This window comes from Cervus canadensis, chromosome 26 (genome assembly GCF_019320065.1).
Source record: "Cervus canadensis isolate Bull #8, Minnesota chromosome 26, ASM1932006v1, whole genome shotgun sequence".
Taxonomy (NCBI): Eukaryota; Metazoa; Chordata; class Mammalia; order Artiodactyla; family Cervidae; genus Cervus; species Cervus canadensis.
In genome coordinates, this window is record NC_057411.1 from 37,938,119 (window position 1) to 37,958,693 (window position 20,575).

The window sequence follows — 20,575 nt, forward strand, 5'->3', positions numbered from 1 at the left end:
TAAATTTCTTGAGATCTATTTATGCGTTTGTAACTAAAATATACTGATTTCACAGGGAACCATTTATAAGGAATAAATGAATAACATAATCATTTGGTAAACTATAACTCATTATCAGCAGATAGATAATAGCATCTTATTTAAAATATGATTATAAAGTGACTGAGCAATTTAATAGTGAGCTTTATTATTTAAATTGGAACAAGCAGACAGTCTCAATGCCTAACCATGTTATGTTAATTGTATCTTAAAATTTCCCCATAGATGTGCTACACAAAAGATGGAGCATAGCATCTTCACCAGAAAGGGAGATCACCCTGGTTAACCTGAAAAAAGATGCACAGTATGGCTTAGGTAAGTCACAGATTCTTCAAGGTCTGTGAGAATTCAGAAGGAAAAGGTCGATTGCATAATGTTGGCATTGAGGTACCTGCCTACCTGAGTCCCCTTCTCCCACTTGCCCAGTCAGGAAATGCCAAAGATGAAATGCTTACAAGCAATGTTTAAGTCCTGTCTCACATGTGTTACCTATTAAGTCATATTCAGTATGAGTCTGTACACTTCTGTGTGTCCAGCAGACTCATCATCAGTCCTTGAAAGCACCAATATCATGAGACATTTTCATTTTTACTTTTTTATTGAGACAGTTGATTTATAATGCTGTGTAAGTTTCAGGTATACAACATAGTGATTCACAATTTTTAAAGGTTATATTCCTTTTATAGTTATTATAAAATATTGGCTATATTCCTGTGCTGTGTAATATATTCTTATAGCTTATTTATTTTGTACATAGTAGTTTATACCTTTTAGTCTTCTAATCCGTATCTTGCCCCTCCCCATGAACATTTTATTTTAATGTGCTGATTCACAGGATTTCAAATTATTGGTGGAGAAAAGATGGGAAGACTGGATCTAGGTGTATTTATTAGTTCAGTTACTCCTGGAGGACCAGCTGACTTGGATGGATGCTTAAAGCCAGGTATTTATTTTTAGGTAATTTAGGGAATTTTGTAAGTATTTACTGGCTTCCCTAGTGGCTCAGATGGTAAAGCTGCCTGCAATGTGGGAGATCCAGATTTGATCCCTGGGTTGGGAAGATCCCCTGGAGAAGGGAATGGCTACCCACTCCAGTATTCTTGCCTGGAGAACTCCATGGACAGAGGAGCCTGGCAGGCTACAGTCCACGGGGTCACAAAGAGTCAGACACACAACTGGGCGACTAACACTTTCACTTTGAAGTATTTATTGACAGTGAATTTGCACAGATGGCAAAAGTAGAAGTTGGGTAAAACAAAAATAATGAGGGGGAGGTAACATTTCTAAGATTTAGCCTGAATTTCTCTTTGCTGTAGAAGACCTGGGTTGTCTGTTTTTACAGGAGACCGTTTGATATCTGTGAATAGTGTCAGTCTGGAGGGGGTCAGCCACCATGCCGCAGTTGAAATTTTGCAAAATGCACCTGAAGATGTGACCCTTGTTATCTCTCAGCCAAAAGAAAAGCTATCCAAAGGTAACACTGTGGATGTCTCTGAGCTATGGATTCTGTTCCAGTTCCCACAAAAATTCAGAACCTTGACATATAAATTAGATTTAGGCTTTTATTTCCTTTCTGGAAATTTAATATGTGTAGTTCTGATTGCTTTAATTTTATGCATCAGTACAAGTCTTTCATTCATCACTTCTAAGATTTTCTGTCGCATTCCTCTTTACACACATAAAAATGATTTGTTGTGCAGAATCAGTATCACTTGAGTAAACTCCAAGTACTTGGTGTGTTCTATCACATCTTAGGCCAAATCAGAAATAAAATTCTTAATCATTGCCCAATTAATATATTTATATAACAGTTATCTATGAAATCCTGTCTTGAACTTGTTTATAAAAGGGAAAGGATGCCAACATATCAGAAATGTGAAAGACATGTATGTAAAAGGCACATATGTAAAAGATATATGTATGTAAAATATGCATATATGTAAAAGACCATATAATTTTGTACCATTTTTCTAGATTCCACGTATATGTATTATCTATAATTTTTTTACACATGTCACCTGTGATTTTTGTTTTAGGAAAGCTTTCCTAAGTGGCTTTTTAAAAGAACTATGTATGTAAGGAGTATGGAATTACCTTCTTTGATAATTACTTGGAGTCTAAAACATGCAGTTTGTTAAGACAGTATAAAACAAGTATATAAATAACCAATCAACAAGGATCAAGGATTTTTAGAGATTCAAGTTATCTTTGAATAGGGAATTAAGAAAGGCTTCACAGAGGAGACTTAACTTGAAACAGGTCTTGGGGAATGGAAATGAGTTCAGATGAAGTGGGTATACATTCCCATAGAAGCTGCCCAAAGAACCACCAAAAGAGGAGGCAAAGGAAACAGAAAGCATCTTCAGTGTTTGTGGGACCTTGTCATGATTCCAAGCCCTGGGTCGGGTGTTGTGCACATGTTATCCTGCGTAAAATCCTCCCAGCAGCTACAGGGAACATCATACATGTATGTAAGCCCAGGCGTGTGTCACTGACCTGTCATTCTCATGGATGGATTTTGACTTTTCAGTGCCTTCCCCTCCTGTGCACGTGGCCAACGGCATGAAAAGCTACATGAAAAAGCCTTCCCACCTGCAAGACAACACTGCAGATTCCTCTGAGGATCACTGCTGGCCACGGGGCAGCCCGGGGCACATCCCAGAGAGCTCGTGTGGGCTGTCTGGCGGCCTGCGGGAGGGAAGCCTGAGCTCTCAGGATTCCAGGACTGAGAGTGCCAGCTTGTCACAGAGCCAGGTCAATGGGTTCTTTGCCAGCCATGCAGGTGACCGCAGCTGGCAGGACTCACAGCGTGGCAGCCCTTCCCCATCCGTGATATCCAAAGCTACGGAGAAAAAGTGGACTTCTACTGACAGTAACCGAAGCAAAGCTAAAAATACAGGCATTTCTGATGCACCGGATTACTCTGACCGTGGAGATTCAGACATGGATGAAGCCACTTATTCCAGCAGTCAGGATCATCACATACCAAAAAAGGCACCATTTAATTTGAATCTTGGTTTTTATTTTTTTTTCCCCCACTTAACAAAACAAACAACAGCAAATGTATTATAGAGCAGAATAATCTACTATGAACAGAGTACATTATTCTGGAAAGGAGAAATCATTTATGTATGATGCTACTAACTGCTACTGCATTTGATGCTAACTTTCAGAGAAATTATCAGCTTTGAATACTAATTCCAAAATGGCTATTATTCTGGAAACTTGCTTCATGATTACACAAAAGAATGAATAACCAGATTATGATTGTTTTCTATAAATTGTTTCTCTCTTGCATACTTAATATTTATATTAATAAGAGAACTTAATATCTGAAAAAATTGTTCCTAAGTAATTCATGTAATGGACAGTTGACTTTACTATTAACAGCCTAAATTACTCTGAAGTTCTGAATGTATGATAATAAGAACAATAACATAGAAAATTGACCGTTTCCTAGAAATATTAGACATGATATAATTTAGACCCATTTTCACAAGTGGTTTCAGAAAAGAACCTTAAGCCCTTTGTTCACTGAAAAACATTCCTCATTAATGTCTCCAGCATTCCTCCTGAGAGAGTTATGTTCTTATAGATTGGGCTTAGCTGTTGTGCCTATGTTTGTATTGGATTTAAACATTAGCAAAATAAACTTGAGGCCTACTCATCTAAAGGCCCAAGTTAAAAGCTACTATATGATATATATGGGTTTTATTTAAAAGGAAATAGAAATGCTTTCTAAGTTTGAGTGTATAAAAAGCACTGGATAAGGATCATGTAAAAGCCAAGGTTTGAACTGGATTCTGGGCTTCCCTCAGCCATGTCTTTTTACCTGAAGCCAGCCCTTTAAGCTCTAGGTCTCAATTTCCTCAGTTTTAAACTCTGAAGGCACTGGATTAGATGACTCTTAAGATCTTTTCCAGCCTTCATCATTTTTGAGTCTACTCTATCCTTTAATATCTTGCTTTTACTTAATTTTTCAAGCAGAGAAAGATCTTCCATTAATAATTCAGTTTGACTCTAACAAGAAATGCTTTTGTTTGTTTTTCTTTGTTAAGGAATCTTCCTCCTCCATGAATACATCCAACAAAATGAATTTTAAAACTTTTCCTTCATCACCTCCTAAACCTGGAGATATCTTTGAGGTTGAACTGGCTAAAAATGATAACAGCTTGGGGATAAGTGTCACGGTACTGTTTGACAAGGTTTTCAAATGTTTTCTCTTCTCCATTTCCAGCAGCCTATCGTATGCCAATTTATTTTGAATTATTTTGCTTCAAAAGGGAGACTTGTCAAATATTTACAGAATTTTAAATTGAATTATATCTTAAGACTTTTTTTAAAAACTTACGTGTTCTAGTCACTTTTTCCTGTGGTTTAAAAGAAATTAGACAAATGCTGTTTTTCCCCCAGAGATTTCATATTTGTTTAATCTGAATACAAGACTTGAAAAATATAAAATTGAGAAGTATGTCTTGTATATACTTGGTAGCTTCTTCATCAGCATGGAATAATTTTAACCTACATCATAAATAATTAAAGTCTAATATATATTTATATGCCCTTCACTTCATAATACATCTTGGCATGTAAATATGATTAGTAGCTTAATATTAGAAGTTCCCAAAAATATGTGTAATACTTTTAAAGAAGTTAAAATATAAGCATACACTATTTGATGAAACTGCTTTAGAATTCTATTAATATACTGTACCCTAAACTGTAATATTATCATTTATATTTGAAGGATGTTGTTTGTTATGAAAAGCCATTTAGAAATAAGGTAGAAATAGCACTCTTAACATAGAGATCCAAAAGAAAACCTGATTTTCTATCAGTTCTCAATACTGTAATCCTTTTTATCTTGTCCATAACTTCTTTAGAATTTTATTATCTTCCTACTGTGAAGGGAAATAAAAGCTGGATATCCACAAGAGCATCTACTCATTAGATCTCACCTACTCTGTAGCACAACCTCTATACCAAAGCCTTTTAAAATGAAAAGAAAATTTTCCATTGACTCATGAGATTTGCTTTCAGATTAGCAAATATGATCTGAAGTATATTACTTCATATGCTGTTTATTTCTGACAGTTATATTCTCACACTAATATCGCACAGCTGGATTTTGCTTGCCGTTTGTGCCTAATGCATGGTATAGACCTCTAAAAGGAAGAGTACCTGCTCGTCCAGGCAAAGATCTGGCATGTCATTATTTTCTGTATAAAGAATGTTTCTAAAAAGTAGCTGCATTCACATTTGGAAAACTTAGTAGAAATATTCTTGGGTGTTGAAGTAATTGCATGTGCTAATGTGGTGCTGCTGCTTTGGCTGATGAATGAAATGCTTTCTAGGTCTCAGACCTGAAAGACGGAGTGGGACATTTTTCATGTGACAAAACGTTATTTGTCTTTTTCCACTTAGGGAGGTGTGAATACCAGTGTCAGACATGGTGGCATTTATGTGAAAGCCGTTATTCCCAAGGGAGCAGCAGAGTCTGATGGCAGAATTCACAAAGGTAGAGTGTTTGTGGGTATGGGAATTACATAAGGATTATCATGTCAACAAATAAAGAAGAAATGGGAAAGTTGATGAAGACATTCAAATTATTCATAATATAAAATAAGAACATATTATTTTAAGACTACAACATGAAAAAGCTCCTTGATATGATTCCAAAAACTCTTATTTCCAGCTTATCCTCTGTGCTGGGCTTAGTCGCTCAGCCGTTTCTGACTCTTGGCAATCCCATGGACTGTAACCCACCAGGCTTCTCTGTCCATGGGGATTCTTCAGGCCAGAATACTGGAGTGGGTTGCCTTGGCCTCCTCCAAGGGATCTTCCTAACCCCAGGATCAAACCCAGGTCTCAGGCACTGCAGGCAGATTATTTACCATCTGAGCTACCAGGAAAGCCCATCCTCTATCTAGTATCAGAAAATATTTTGTTTTAGTTCATGCTTTGTACTTTTTAAGAAGCAAATTTCCAGAGAATTGGAAAGGGGTAGTGCCCTTCTAAAAAACAGTGACATCTGCATTTCTAATAAGAACTAACTAGGTTAGTTCCCTCCCATCTCTCTACATTTGTAGCTCAGTGGGTCATTTTTTTTCATAATTAAAATTGATTTTATAGTATATATAATATCCAGTTTGAAAAGATATCTAAGATTAGCTGTAGAGTAGAGAAAGGAATTAAGTACGTGTTAAAGAAACTCTGTGACAGACTTTTGTCCAGAATTTGTCTGAGTCTCTCTCGAGCAAATTACTACAAAACAAGACCTTAAGGTATTAAAGAACATGTAGAATCCTCATTTTATGACTTGCTTCTTTCATCTTTACTGCCTAATTTATAGGTGATCGTGTCCTCGCTGTGAATGGAGTTAGTCTAGAAGGGGCTACCCACAAGCAAGCTGTGGAAACACTGAGAAATACAGGACAGGTAAGAGATCATTATACCAGCGTTTTCTAGATACCTCGGAAGAACATAATAATGTGTGAATAATACCAATTTCACTGAGATCTCCAAATTTATTAGTCAAGAAACAAAGCCTAATTAATGTAAGTAAACATGCTCGTATTTTTTTCCTTCCAAATTGGGAAGCAAATATTATGACGAAGATTTTTATTGTGGAAGCAGGCTTTCTATATCACGTTTAGCCCTAATATCACCAGAGATCTGCCAGGAGGAAGGGGAGAGTTTGCCTTAACTTTTTTTTTTTTTTTTTTTTTCATAAACATCCACAGATACCTAGTGGTTTTCACTTCTAGGTATCCTTCAACCAAAAGGATAAATTCACGTTGTTCTAATACATTTTTAAGTCAGAGAGTTTACTAAATTACTTATAATGGTCTTTATATGATTAGGATAATAATGACTTTTTTTCCATCTTTAATTGGAGGATAATTGCTTTACAATATTGTGTTGGCTTCTGCCGTACAACATCATGAATCGGTCACAGGTACACGTGTGTCCCTTCCCTCCTGACCCTCCCTTCCACCTCCTACCCCATCCCACCCTCTAGGTTGTCACAGAGCTCTGGGTTAAGCTCCCTGTGCCCATAGAGCAGCTTCCCAATGGCTATCTGATTTTATATTAATATCTGAATTTTCTAAAATGTGTTTATATTATTTTTATAATGGAATTTTTTTCTTTCTAGTCATTTATCTTCTTTATACAGAAAATAATAAAAAACTTGATTTTGACATTTTTAGTCCCTTGCTTTTGTCTGTTTTTTCCTGCCTCTACTTGTGTTTTGGTAGACCAGAGAGTTATTTTAAATGATTTTATACCACCAAATGTACAAAGTCCTAAAAACTTATTTACTTTCTTATGTAACTTTCTTCTCAGTTAATAAGGCACTCTTCTATTTATACAGGTGGTTCATCTGTTGTTAGAAAAAGGACAGTCTCCAGCATCCAAAGAACATGTCCCCCAGTGTACCCTCTCAGATCCGGATACCCAAGGTCAAGCCCCAGAAAAAATGATGAAGAAGATGACTCATGTCAAAGACTACAGCTTTGTTACTGAAGGTCAGACCTTGGGAGGCTGTCATCTCACTTTAAACTTATTCCTGGATTATTCAAAATTTGATCTTTACATGTTGGATCATAATTCATACTGGATCTCTTTATTCTTGTCAAGTATAAATAATAATGTAAGGCAGCACTGTACTGAATTTAGGGGGGGGGGAAACACACACAGTTGTAGCTCTTGAAGTCTGAAAGGCTTTGGCTAATGAAATCAGGCACAAAACGGATAATGGTCATTTAGTGGTGCCTAAAATAGTTGTAAAATTCAAAATAAAATTTGTAAGAGAAAAAAGTAAATATAAATAATTGCTGAGAATGACTTCAAACACATATGAAACCTTGACTCTTATATTTTCTATTTTTCTGTTTGATTTTATGGACTTGTGAAGCTTAGTCTGAATAGAAAGTCACTAACAGTTCCCAGATACTGGTTTTCCTTACAAACTTTGCCAGCTAACTGGTAGTAAAATTGGGTATGTCACTAACTCATAATGAAAAAAGGAAATCAAGACTAATGTAGTGAGTTTTTCATAAGGTTAAATGTATTCATAATACAGAAGTACTCTTCATTCTAAGTTTATCTGTCTTCCTTTTGATGGGTATAAATGTCCTTTATAAACGGTAGTGGTGGTACATAAGCATTGTTTTGTCTTTATTTTAGATTTTTCTTTGCTTATACAACTTTCAGCAACACTGAATTAATCCCCAAAATAAGAAGAAAATATTAGCCCAACCTATATCATCTTTCCTGATTATGAAAATAAGATTAGCTTATCCACTTAATCTTACTGCCTTCTGTTCTTCCATTATTTCTTCCATTACTTTGTCTTTAAATATGTTTCTTCATGCTTTCCTGGTTATTATTCTGTTGATGAGAATTTTATCATCATGCCTTAAAGTTTTACTGAATTAAATTATATCTCACCTAAATACTAGGTCACCTATCCACTTCCCCATAACCCTTCTCTGTCATTTGTTCTTCTTATCATACCTGTCCCTTTTATGCCTGAATTTCTCTGTCTGCTTTCTTGGATTTTTCCCTCTTTTTCTCTGTCATTCTGCAGTCTTATAAAAGATACAGAATTAAGACACAGTTTCATTTTTAGAACCTTCTTTTCAGAACCCACTTTTCTAATCAAGCAGCCTATTAGTTTATGCAGCTCAGTTCAATAAGTTAAATTTTCTTAGTAACAGAGTGTGAATTAGGATTTGAATATAGAATAAGAGTGCAATAAGTACATAAAAAGCTGTGAGTATGGTGGAAATGGGCTTTTTAAAAATGTATTCAAAAGTATGTATGTTTATACATGCATGTATAGTGAGAGCCTGTTAAGAATATTTACATTTTTTGATACCTTTTTTTCCAGAGAATATATTTGAGGTGAAATTGCTGAAAAATAGCTCAGGCCTAGGATTCAGTTTTTCTCGAGAGGATAATCTTATACCCGAGCAAATGAACACCAGCATAGTAAGGGTTAAAAAGCTCTTTCCTGGACAGCCAGCAGCAGAAAGTGGACAAATTGATGTGGGAGATGTTATCTTGAAAGTGAATGGAGCCTCTTTGAAAGGACTGTCTCAACAGGTGAGCCCCCAGCATGTGGAGTGCATTTTCAATGAGACAGATCAGCCTTTCAGAATGAAATGGCTTAACCGTGTCTTCATTTCTCATTCATGGTTCCCCCAGGAGGTCATATCTGCTCTCAGGGGAACGTCTCCAGAAGTATCCTTGCTCCTCTGTAGACCTCCACCTGGGGTGCTTCCAGAAATTGACCCTGCTCTTTCGGTGAGACTAAGAAAAAGTATTTCACACTATTGTAGCATGTCAACAGAGTGATTAACTCAGTTGTAGTGGTTTCATTGTTGATTGATCTCCTGGGTTTCCTAGTTCATTCTTTAGCTAGGAGTATTATCTTACATGGGTCACATAACCTGTGAGTGTATTTGATGTTTATAATATGAAGTAATTCACTTTCTCTTCTTTCTCTTCTGATTCTAGGATTTGGGGAATTAATTTTCCAAACATAAGTAGAAAAAGTAATATGAAGTAATTCACTTTCTCTTCTTTCTCTTCTGATTCTAGGATTTGGGGAATTAATTTTCCAAACATAAGTAGAAAAAGACATTAAATATTGGTTACAAAAACCTTTTGTCCATTTCTTTGAATTGAATTTTAAAATATAATCCTCATTCTGAGTTAGTTTAGATGAAAATGGGAATTATTTAAGATTTTTTTTTGCCTTAATTTTTAATACTGGGAATCACAGAGTAGGCAATATGTTTATCCATTTCCCTCTCTAGTGTGAAGGAATAGCTAAAAGGCCCAAAATCTATTTTGGTGGTTATTTATAAATTGCATACTGGTAGTTAGGAACCCAGACATAAGTGAATAATAATCTAATTGAAAGCCTTTGGCCTGTCTACTAAAAATAGTGTTCCATTACCAATGAACATGATCACTGGGTGTCAAAGACAGTAGTGTCTGGCCCCAGAAACTTTAACCATTATATTGGGGAGAAGGAGGGAGTATTATAAAGACATTAACAGGAAACTAACATTTCTGTAAGGTGCATTGTCAATGGCATTTTAAGAGACTGCATTGGTTTTCGGCATCAGATAGGAAGAACTGAGAAATTCTTTCAGTTCTTGAGGATATAAGTTGATACAATCTTTCTGGAAAGCAATCTGGAAATATTTAACAAGGCTTTTAAAAACATCTTATGTTCTGAATATAGAAAATTCTATTTCTGTTACAGAAAATTGCAAGGAAATAATGAGAAACTCAGGTGAAAACCTACATACAAAGAAGTTCTAGATTTCTATTAATAGTGAAAAGCTAGAAAGAAATCTGTATCCAATAAAAACCTGTAGCCAATTGTAAGATTATTATATAGTTATGCAGCTGTTTGCAAAGCATGTTTAAGGATCTCAGAAAATACTCATGGTAGAAACCTAAATTTTGAAAACAAGATACAAAGTACAATATATACTATGACTCTAATTCTGAATGAAAGTACAAGTTGTACAATATAAATAGTTGTTACTTTTACATACGATTTTTTTTCTCTAATGAGCATAAATTACTTTTATCAAAAAATTGAATATTTTAACAGGAAGTACTGATGTTTAATTTTTTTCATTTTCACCTAAGTGAAAATATGTTAATATAAGTTGTCACTCTGATCTTTTTAAATGTGTCTGTTACAGACCCCCCTGCACTCTCCAGCCCAAATACCCCTGAACAACAGCAAAGACCCTCCTCAGACAGCGTGTGCGGAGCAAGGCACCAGCTCAGATGAAAATGAGATGCCTGACAAGACCAGGAGCCCGTGCACGTCCGCATCCAGGAGAGACAGTTCCAGCAGCAGTGGGGGTGGAGAGGACGACTTAGCGGAGGCTCCAGCAAAGATACCGGATATCGGCTGGAGTTCAGCTTTGCATCAGACTCTAAGCAGCATGATGTCACAGGCGCAGCGTCATCACGACACACTCAGGAGTCACGAAGACCCCATTTGTACCATGTTTTACTATCCTCAGAAAATACCTAATAAGTCAGAACATGAGGGCAGGTATTGTCGATATTGGGCTTCCCTGGTAGCTCAGCTGGTAAAGAATCTGCCTGTAATGCAGGAGACCCCGGTTCAATTCCTGGATTGGGAAGATCCCATGGAGAAGGGATAGGCTGCCCACTCCAGTATTCTTGGGCTTCCCTTGTGGCTCCATCAGTAAAGAATCCGCCTGCAATGTGGGAGACCTGGGTTTGATCCCTGGGTTGGGAAGATCCCCTGGAAAAGGGCATGGCAACCCACTCCAGTATTCTTGCCTGGAGTATCCCCATGGACAGAGGAGCCTGGCGGGCTACAGTCATGGGGTCACAGAGAGTTGGACACAGCTGAGCGACTTTCACTTTCTTTCACTTTGTGTATATTCAGGTTCAACTGTATTTGTTCAAGTTTTTTATTGTTTGTTTATTTTTTTTCTATAATGTCATCCAAAATAACTACAAGAGTAAGGCTCTTTATTTCTTTTTTCTTATTATGTTGAAACATACATTAAGCTTCTGATAACATTAGCTTCAGCCTCAGCTCCAAAATTAACAACTGGGAATCAAAAATATATTTAACTTTTTTCACTGATTTTTGCAGCTTAAAGAGATCGACAGAGAATAAAAATCAGTAATATTAGCATTTAACAGATGTGAAGTAAATTTATAGTCCAGAATCAGACTAAAAATGACCTCACTAAAAAGCAGATGTAAATGTTTGTTAAGCATTTTCTATCTGTGGTACAAACTTACTATACTGGCATTGCAATGTGTTTGAAAATAGTCTTGCTTTGTCTCTGCAGTAACCCTCCTTCCCCTCAACCACTGGATGTAACTCCTGGGCAGAGCTGTCAATCTCAATCAGAATCTGTTTCCATAAATGCAATGGATAAATATCATACACATCACACTTCTGAACCAACTAGACAAGAAAGCTTGACATCTTTGAAAAATGACTTGGAAAACCACCTTGAAGACTTTGAACTGGTGAGTTATTTCCTTTGTATGAAGAACATTCTATATTTTCTCAAGTAAAATGTAGTTATACACAGCTTCCCTTTAGGGAAATTGCTGTCCTTTAGATCAGCCTCAAAGCTATGCTCAGTAAATAGACAACATATCTGCCATGTTTCTCTGCTAAGAATTCAGGGAAAAGACAAAAAGACCTGGGTATACGTCCTGACTCTCCCAGTGACTTGCTGTAATTTGGCAGATGCTATGAATGAATTACTTAATTCTTCTGAGTTTTAGTAGTTTTAGCTGTAAAATGGGACTAGTAACCTCATGGTATTTTGGTTAGGATTAAATGAAATAACATATGTAGAGCACCTAACCCAGTACCTATTATTTCCCAAATTGACGAGTTACCTGTTTACTCTTTAACCAAGTTTGAATGTAATTTCATTCTCTTCCACACTGTTTTGTGGGTGCCTAAATGGAATCACTGATGCTGAAGCTGAAACTCCAATACTTTGGCCACCTCATGCAAAGAGTTGACTCATTGGAAAAGACCCTGATGCTGGGAGGGGTTGGGGGCAGGAAGAGAAGTGGATGACAGAGGATGAGATGGCTGGATGGCATCATCTACTCGATGGACATGAGTTTGAGTAAACTCCGGGAGTTGGTGATGGACAGGGAGGCCTGGCGTGCTGCAGTTCATGGGGTTGCAAAGAGTCGGACACGGCTGAGCGACTGAACTGAACTGAAATGGAATCCTTTTCATTGTATTATACTAATAACCCTAGAACATCTAAACTTTCAAATTCACTTTGGAAGTCACATTTCCAATAAAACTAATATCCCTTGGACATAAACAGTGATAGCACAGTCATCTGAAGAAAAAGAGAATCTGAGTTTTGTCATTTCTGTCATTCTGTCTGACCACTTGGAGTTTTTAATTTCAAATGTAAAAGGTGAAAAAAATTGTTTGAAAAAAATTTTACGAATTCTAAATTTTTTGGTAGTTCCAATTTTTGATATAGTATTTTTTGAATTTGAAGAAAAAGAATAATATCCTTAACACTGATTCAAAGTCACCCTTTTAATACTTTTTTTTGTTATCTAAGTAATAAATACTTATTATAGAAAAGTTAGAAAACAAAGGAACAGATTAAAACCATCACCAGTCAAAACCCATAAACACTTTAATCTTTCCAGGCACTTTGTTTCCCTATAATTGTGTGTGTGTGTGTAGCACCTACATCTTCAATTTCATTCTCAGCAGTAGAGTGAAAATAATCTTTGGATGATTTCCTTAGAAATCTGTCATCACGCCTATAAGCCCTAAGGAACCCTTGTGCCTCAGTTGAAATCTTAAAGAAAAATTTTTCATACAACTAAATACATCAAGTTGTGATATTTAATCACCCAGACTTCATGTTTTTACTCAAGAAAAGCTTTCTTCTGTTGCTCTTGGCATGGGTTTTTGTTCTTGTTTATTCTGAAAATATAAGAATTGAAGCTTGAGTAAGTTCTGGGTCAGCTATCACCAGACAAGCACATAATGTTGAATTTAAACCCAACTTTTATTTTACATTGGCAGGCAGGAGGTTGGAGGGGTACCTTCTGTCTAGAACTGGACATACTTACCTGCATTCTTCACTTGAGCAAGTTTAGCAACCTTTTAAGGTTTAGTTTTCTCCTGTGTTAATCAATGGAAAGAATAGTTGTCTTTCTCTTTGTACAGCAAAATAGAATCACTGTTTCTTTCCTTAGGAGGTAGAACTCCTGATTACCCTAAATAAGTCGGAAAAAGGAAGCCTGGGCTTCACAGTAACCAAAGGCAATCAGAGCATTGGTTGTTACGTTCATGATGTCATTCAGGATCCAGCCAAAAGTGATGGGAGGCTGAGACCTGGGGACCGGCTCATCAAGGTAAGACATTTAAGCAGACTGTGTTTGTGCCAATGTGGCTGGACAGGCTGTGCTAGTGGTAAAGAACCCGCCCGCCAGTGCAGGAGACGCAATTCACGATCCCTGGGTGGGGAAGACCCCCTGAAGCAGGGCATGGCAACCCACTCCAGTGTTCTTGCCTGGAGAATCCCATGGACACAAGAGCCTGACGGGCTACAGTCCACAGGGTCACAAAGAGTCAGACACGACTGAGGTGACAGCATTGCAGCAGGGCCAGAGATCAAGCCAGTGCCGCAGAAGGAACAGCTCGAAGGTTGAGTTGATATAATGCTCTGTTTCTCCATTTTGTTTATGTTTTCCTTCTCCACCTCTTAAAAATAAATGCCTTTATACAGTCATAGTTTGGAAAGACTTTAAACAAGCAATCTTGAGTCTCAGAAAGAGAAAATTTCTTAAACTGCTCTAAGAGTAAATTTTCTATATTGGCAAAGTAATATCATCTGTATTAGCAATAGTAATAACATTATTATTTCATTTATAATTACGTGGTCATTGTGCTCATGATTTCCACAGTAAAGAAGATTATTAGTAAACGAGAGACAAGCCTCTTTTTTTTTTTTTTTTTGGCTGCACTGGGGTGTTTGTTGCAGCACATGTGGAGCTTTGCTCAGTGCAGTGTGCAGGCTTCTCATGTTGTGGCACACGGGCTTCTTATTGCAGTGTGCAAGTTCTCTAGTGGCAGTGCGTGGATTTCGTTGCCCCATGGCATGTGGGATCTTAGTTCCCCCACCAGGGATCGAACCCATGTCCCCTACATTGCAAGGCAGATTCTTAACCACTGGACCACCAGGAAAGTGTCCCAAGAGACCACTCTTCATTGTGAATCTCCTACTGGCTAAAATAGACTGTATGAAAAGTTAGAGAAATTACTGTATTTTGTTGGCAACTCCTGTATTCCAAAAACTGTAATCCCACTTTGGCCCTTTCTCGTTTCTGTAGGTTAATGATACAGATGTTACAAACATGACTCACACAGATGCAGTGAACCTACTCCGAGCTGCGCCCAGGACAGTCAGATTAGTTCTTGGCCGAGTTCTGGAATTACCCAGGATGCCAGTGCTGCCTCATTTGCTACCTGATGTCACATTTACGTGCAACAGAGAGGAGCTGGGTAATGCAAATTCAGACTTTGGGCACTGTGACTTTTCTTGGATAGATTAAAACTACATCCTGTTAAGCCTAAAGAAACAAATATTTTTCTACTTCCTGAAGGTTTTTCCTTATCTGGAGGTCGTGACAGTCTTCATCAAGTGGTGTATGTTAGTGATATCAATCCAAGGTCAGTTGCAGCCACGGAGGGTAATCTCCAGCTCTTAGACATCATCCACTATGTGAACGGAGTCAGCACACAGGGCATGACTCTGGAGGAAGCTAAGCGAACATTGGACCTGTCACTTCCTTCGGTGGTACTGAAAGCTACAAGGTACACCATAGTTATTCATGGATTTTTCTGCACACATGCATTTCAGGCCATTAGACTCTCTTAAAGATATTCCTGAATTAGTAATTCACAGACTAATTGGATGGGGAATTAGTAAAGATTACATGTTTCCTTCATGATAGTCAAATGGCTATGTCAGTTTCATGACTCATGTGCATCCCACACTGTCCAGACCAATCTTCAGACAAGTCTCACTGATCATCGTAGTAAAGCAAGGACTGTATGTCAATTGCCTTAGACCTAAATTCAGGCGAGTCCTGATGAGCCAAAGGAATGAGAATATATTGGTTGGCCCTGGCCAATCCTGGCCGATTCCCAGAGTTGGAACACAGTCCGTCCTACCAGAACCTCATGTCTACAACCAACGGGGCATAGACCGTCGCATCCACTATACCTCCTGACCATTTCCCATTACAAGAAATGCTAATAGCAACTTTTCTTTCACTTAATAATGGAAATAATTTTTTTAATGTATGTATTAGTGTCTTGTTATCAAATGACTACAAATTTAGTGGCTTAAACCAATACAAGTTAATTATCTTAACAGTTCTGGAAGCCAGAAATATAAAATAGTCTCATTGGGTTAAAAATCGAAGTGTTAGCAGAGCTGCATCCCTTCCAAAGGAGAAGATCATCTCCTTGCCTTTTCCTCCTTTTAGACATTGGCCATCTTTCTTGGCTCATAGCCCTCAGTCATCTTTAAAGCCAGCGATCACAGCACCCTTCGGCATCGTATCTGTCCAACTCTGACATTCCTACCTTCCTGTTTAATTTATAAGGACCCTTGTGATTACATTAGATAATCCAGGATAATCTCTTCATCTCTAGGTCATTAATTTACTCACTCCTGCAAAATTCCTTTTGCCATGCAAGATAACATATTCAGAAGTTCTTGGGATTATAATGCAGACATCTTTTGAGCCGTTACTCTGCCTTCCACATGCACATGAACCCAGGCTTTCTAGATTACAGTCTTACATTACATAAGAGAAAACTTCACATTTGTGTTTGTGACACAGGGTGGACTTTACATAGTATGTATTCCACCATGTACGAACAGTTAATAAATCATTTTATCAGAAGCCTATTTCTCGTTCTGAACCTTTAAGTTAGATTGTATACTTTTCCCCTTGAACATAATTCCTGACTAGTTTCCCTCAATATTTATAAAAATTTAATTGCCTAGTGTTATTTTCATAAATATAGCTGAATGTTAATTAATGAAGGAGAGAAGTGTTCAGACAACTTGGGAAAATGTTTTTCTGATTCTAGAATTTTTTGCCTCCAAATTACTAGAGTATCTCTTGAAAAAGAAAGTGGAAGTGTTGGTCACTCTGTTGTGTCCAACTCTTTGCGACCCCATGGACTGTAGCCTGCCAGGCTCCTCTGTCCACAGAATAATACTCCAGGCAAGAATACTGGAGTAGGTTGCCATTTCCTGCTCCAAGGGATCTTCCCAACCCAGGGATCAAACCCAGGTCTCCCACATTGCAGATAGATTCTTTACCATCTGCACCACCAGAAAATCCCTCTCCCCAGATCTAAAATCGGTTTTTTTCATCTTTCTACTTTCATCTTTGCTGAAGTCACTAAAGATATAGTAGTAGTCCCAATTACCTTCCCCTTTATCCTGCTTCCAGCTACAAACTAGCCAGTTATTATTTTATTATTTAAAGAAGTGATTCTTAATCTTTTTTCAATCATGAATATCTCCTTCCAGCATATATAGATGAAGACTGATAAAATCTTGTCTGCAGCTTCAGAAAGTACCTAGACCCCTGAAGCCCATCCAAAATAAAACTCGAGGCTAAATGGTTAACAGATAGTTTGAAGGATACTTAAGCAAATATCTTAAATAATTTGCAATATTGTTTTCTTTCTTTTTCTGTTTTAAACAACACAGAGATGGTCATCCGGTGGTTCCCAGTTCCAAGAGGTCTTCTCTTTCAGCTTCAAAGTCAGCCAAAGCCAATGGTAAGGATACAGTGATTTTTTTTTTTTTTTTTTTTAATGATGCAAGTAGTTATGGAGAGGTAGCTATCTTTTCCCAAAAGCAAATTTGGGTACTATCACTAAAGTGTTCTGTTGCCCTTCCAGACTATTTTTCAGGATCTAAGTGAAAAAATGACATTTAAATAAAAGCTGGTCTAAAATTCAGTGCATGATAGGAAAGAGTGGAGCGGCATGGACCCTGGGATTTAAAGCCAGACAGACCTGAGTTCATTAGGTCCTGTGTAACCTTAGCAAGTTACTTGATCCATATCTAACCCTCTGTTTTCTACCAGAGAGATGAAAAGATTATTATATAAGTATCTACCTTAAAAGGTTATAATGAGGCATAAATACAATAATATGTCAATTTATTACAATGATTGTCACATAGTAATTTATTCAGGCAATTACTGAATTTCTTTTCTGTGCCAGGCAGAGTTCTGGACATTGTGAGTATAGCAATGAGTAAACAAAGTATCTGGCTTATAATCTAGCCTAATAATAGAAATTATAGCATTAATAGTGGTGGCAGCGGTTAAGATTAATTTAATGCTTTTTCTGGACTAAGCATTCTTCCAGGTGCTCAGATACTCACAGCAACCCTGTGAGACTGTTATATCCTCCTTTTATAGAAGCAAAAACCGAGGGACTGCAAAGTCTGATAGCTTGCCCAAGCTCAAAGTGTAAATAAATAGTCAAAGCAGAATTTAAACCTACGATGTCTGACTCCATGCTCTTATTTACATAATCAGGCTTGGTAAATGTAGCTTTTATTGGCAGTATTCATATCATATAAGAATGTTAGGCACAGGGGAACGTGGTCAAACTTAGAGTGTTTGAAATGTAAATCCAGTACTTTTTAATAGAGTTAAACTTTTAGGGTATTTGGCCACCACCATGCTCAGAAGCTCACTCGTGTCCAACTCTTTGCAACCCCATGGACTGTAGCCCACCAGGCTGCTCTGTCCATGGGATTGTCCAGACAAGAATACTGGAGTGGGTTGCCATTTCGTTCTCCAGGGTGTCTTCCCTACCCAAGGAACAAATCTGGGTCTCTTGCTCTGCAGGCAGATTACCAACTGAGCCACGAGGGAAGCCCAGTAGTATCTAAGTACCAAAACAGCTCAGAGAAATCTCAGCTGCAGCCATGGTTTATCTTCTGAAAGCTAAAGCACATCTGTTTCTCTCCTCCTCTGTTGTTATCTTGGATGCCTTAGGGGTTCTTCCTGCTGCTCTCTGATAATTCTGGTTCACAGCAGAGTCAGACTACTTCACACAACAGTCAGGAGAGCACTTGTCTAGTGACCTCTGAGACTAGTGACTCGTTCATAACTTTGAAGCCTGAGGAAAGAGCTGTGCCCTGCCCTCCTTGTAGAAACTGCCTAGTAATCTGTCTTTATGGGATTCTCTGACCTGATTTCTTTATGAATTCTGAAAAATCATATAGCATCATTCATAGGAATTTTCTTGCAGTGATGAATATGTAAAATGGTACAACCATTTTGGAAAGCAGTTTGCCAATTTCTTAAAAATTTAAACATACCTACTGTGTGATCCAGCCATTCCTCTTCTTTGTTTACTCAGAAGAAAAGAAAGCATATTTCCAGACACAAAAACTTGTCCAGGAATTTTTTTTAGCAGCTTTCTTTGTAACTACCAAAATCAGAAACCGCTCAAATGACCAAGAACTGTTGAATGAATAACCATTTGTATAAGCAGCCTATGGAAAAACCCTAGTGAACCAACCCAATAATTTATTCGAACAGTAGAATATTACTCAGCAATAAAAATGAATAGACTGTTGATACATGCAACAACAAAGTTAAAATAAACTCAAAATAGTTATGCTGAATGAAAGAATCCAGACAAAAAGAATTCATATTGTATTATTCAGTTTATAAAAAATTGTACAAAAATGCAAGTTTATCTGTAGTGACAAAGCAGATCAGTGGTTGACTGAGGACAAAGGGCATGACAGCGAATAAACTATTTGTTTCATACTATTGCAATATGATTCCTTTGAATGAGTGGTTCAATTTTGGTACCCTGTTTAATTATTTTTCTTGGCAGTTTAATAAAGTATCTCCCAGAAATAATGAATCTAATTTTTTTAAATACGTACATTTTTAACTGTAGAGGAAACAATCTCATTTATAATATATGTATTGAATTTTTGTGCTGAGGGCTAAGAGTTAAAGTCAGCATTTGGTTTAGAAACATAGTCTCCAGTTGTATCCGTACTTACTTCCCTGTGTATTAGATAGTCTTTGTGAAATGAGATAAAGGATCTGCTATCTTTCTGGTGACTGTAGTTCAGCACCTATGATTTCTCTCCCATTTAGTTGGGAAAATCTATTTTCAGTTTCAAATACTAGAAACATTTAGACCAAACTGAGCTTTTATGCCAGCTTTTTTTTTTTTTTTTTTTTTTTTAAGAAAAATAGTTGACTTTGTTCTTGGACTAAACCCTCCTCTAACATTTAATCCCATCTAGTTGATTTTAAATCACATGATGTTATGACCTCTCAGTATATTAATAAAAATAAACATGCATAGAAATTGTGGGTCTTCTTTCACTATTGTCCCTAATGTGGTTCTGAGTGGCTCATCTTTTTCTTTCTGTTCTTCCTTCAGGCCCTCACATCGTGGAGCCTTGTGGCAAACCTTCACTCACACCTAATAACTCATTCTCCAAGGTAAGTGAAAGACCACCTTCTTTAGATATATGTATTGATTTTAGATACATGTACTTAGTAAGCAGATTTTATTTTCTTGGGCCCCAAAATCACTGCAGATGGTGACTGCAGCCATGAAATTAAAAGACACTTGCTCCTTGGAAAGTAAGCTAGACAAACCTTGACAGTGTGTTAAAAAGCAGAGACATCACTTAGCTGACAAAGGTCCGTGTTGTCAAAGCTGTGGTTATTCCAGTAATTGTGTATGGATGTTAGAAAGTGAAAGTCACTCAGTCGTGTCCAACTCTTTGCAACCCCATGGACTATACAGTCCATGGAATTTTCCAGGCCAGAATACTGGAGTGGGTAGCCTTTCCCTTCTCCAGGGGATCTTCCCAACCCAGGGATCGAACCCAGGTCTCCCACATTACAGGCAGATTCTTTA

The 20,575-nt window shown here is 37.3% G+C and overlaps 1 protein-coding gene across 10 annotated transcripts in view; it reads left to right on the top strand.

Annotated features, from left to right (window-relative positions):
- The window catches only part of PTPN13 (protein tyrosine phosphatase non-receptor type 13), a 209,870-nt gene that overhangs the window by 163,681 nt on the left and 25,614 nt on the right, over window positions 1-20,575 (top strand). For 5 of the 10 annotated variants that reach the window (XM_043448303.1, XM_043448309.1, XM_043448302.1 and 2 more), the window contains 17 exons: window positions 265-354; window positions 875-982; window positions 1,382-1,513; window positions 2,570-3,033; window positions 4,098-4,229; window positions 5,464-5,557; window positions 6,392-6,477; window positions 7,415-7,568; window positions 8,936-9,150; window positions 9,253-9,351; window positions 10,773-11,134; window positions 11,913-12,096; window positions 13,825-13,983; window positions 14,962-15,133; window positions 15,235-15,445; window positions 17,367-17,437; window positions 20,090-20,151. In XM_043448303.1, the coding sequence (XP_043304238.1) occupies window positions 265-354; window positions 875-982; window positions 1,382-1,513; window positions 2,570-3,033; window positions 4,098-4,229; window positions 5,464-5,557; window positions 6,392-6,477; window positions 7,415-7,568; window positions 8,936-9,150; window positions 9,253-9,351; window positions 10,773-11,134; window positions 11,913-12,096; window positions 13,825-13,983; window positions 14,962-15,133; window positions 15,235-15,445; window positions 17,367-17,437; window positions 20,090-20,151 (2,795 nt within the window). Of the gene's footprint in view, window positions 1-264; window positions 355-874; window positions 983-1,381; window positions 1,514-2,569; window positions 3,034-4,097; window positions 4,245-5,463; window positions 5,558-6,391; window positions 6,478-7,414; window positions 7,569-8,935; window positions 9,151-9,252; window positions 9,352-10,772; window positions 11,135-11,912; window positions 12,097-13,824; window positions 13,984-14,961; window positions 15,134-15,234; window positions 15,446-17,366; window positions 17,438-20,089; window positions 20,152-20,575 lie in introns of all 10 variants that reach the window. The other 5 variants (XM_043448301.1, XM_043448300.1, XM_043448306.1 and 2 more) reach the window with 2 other exon arrangements.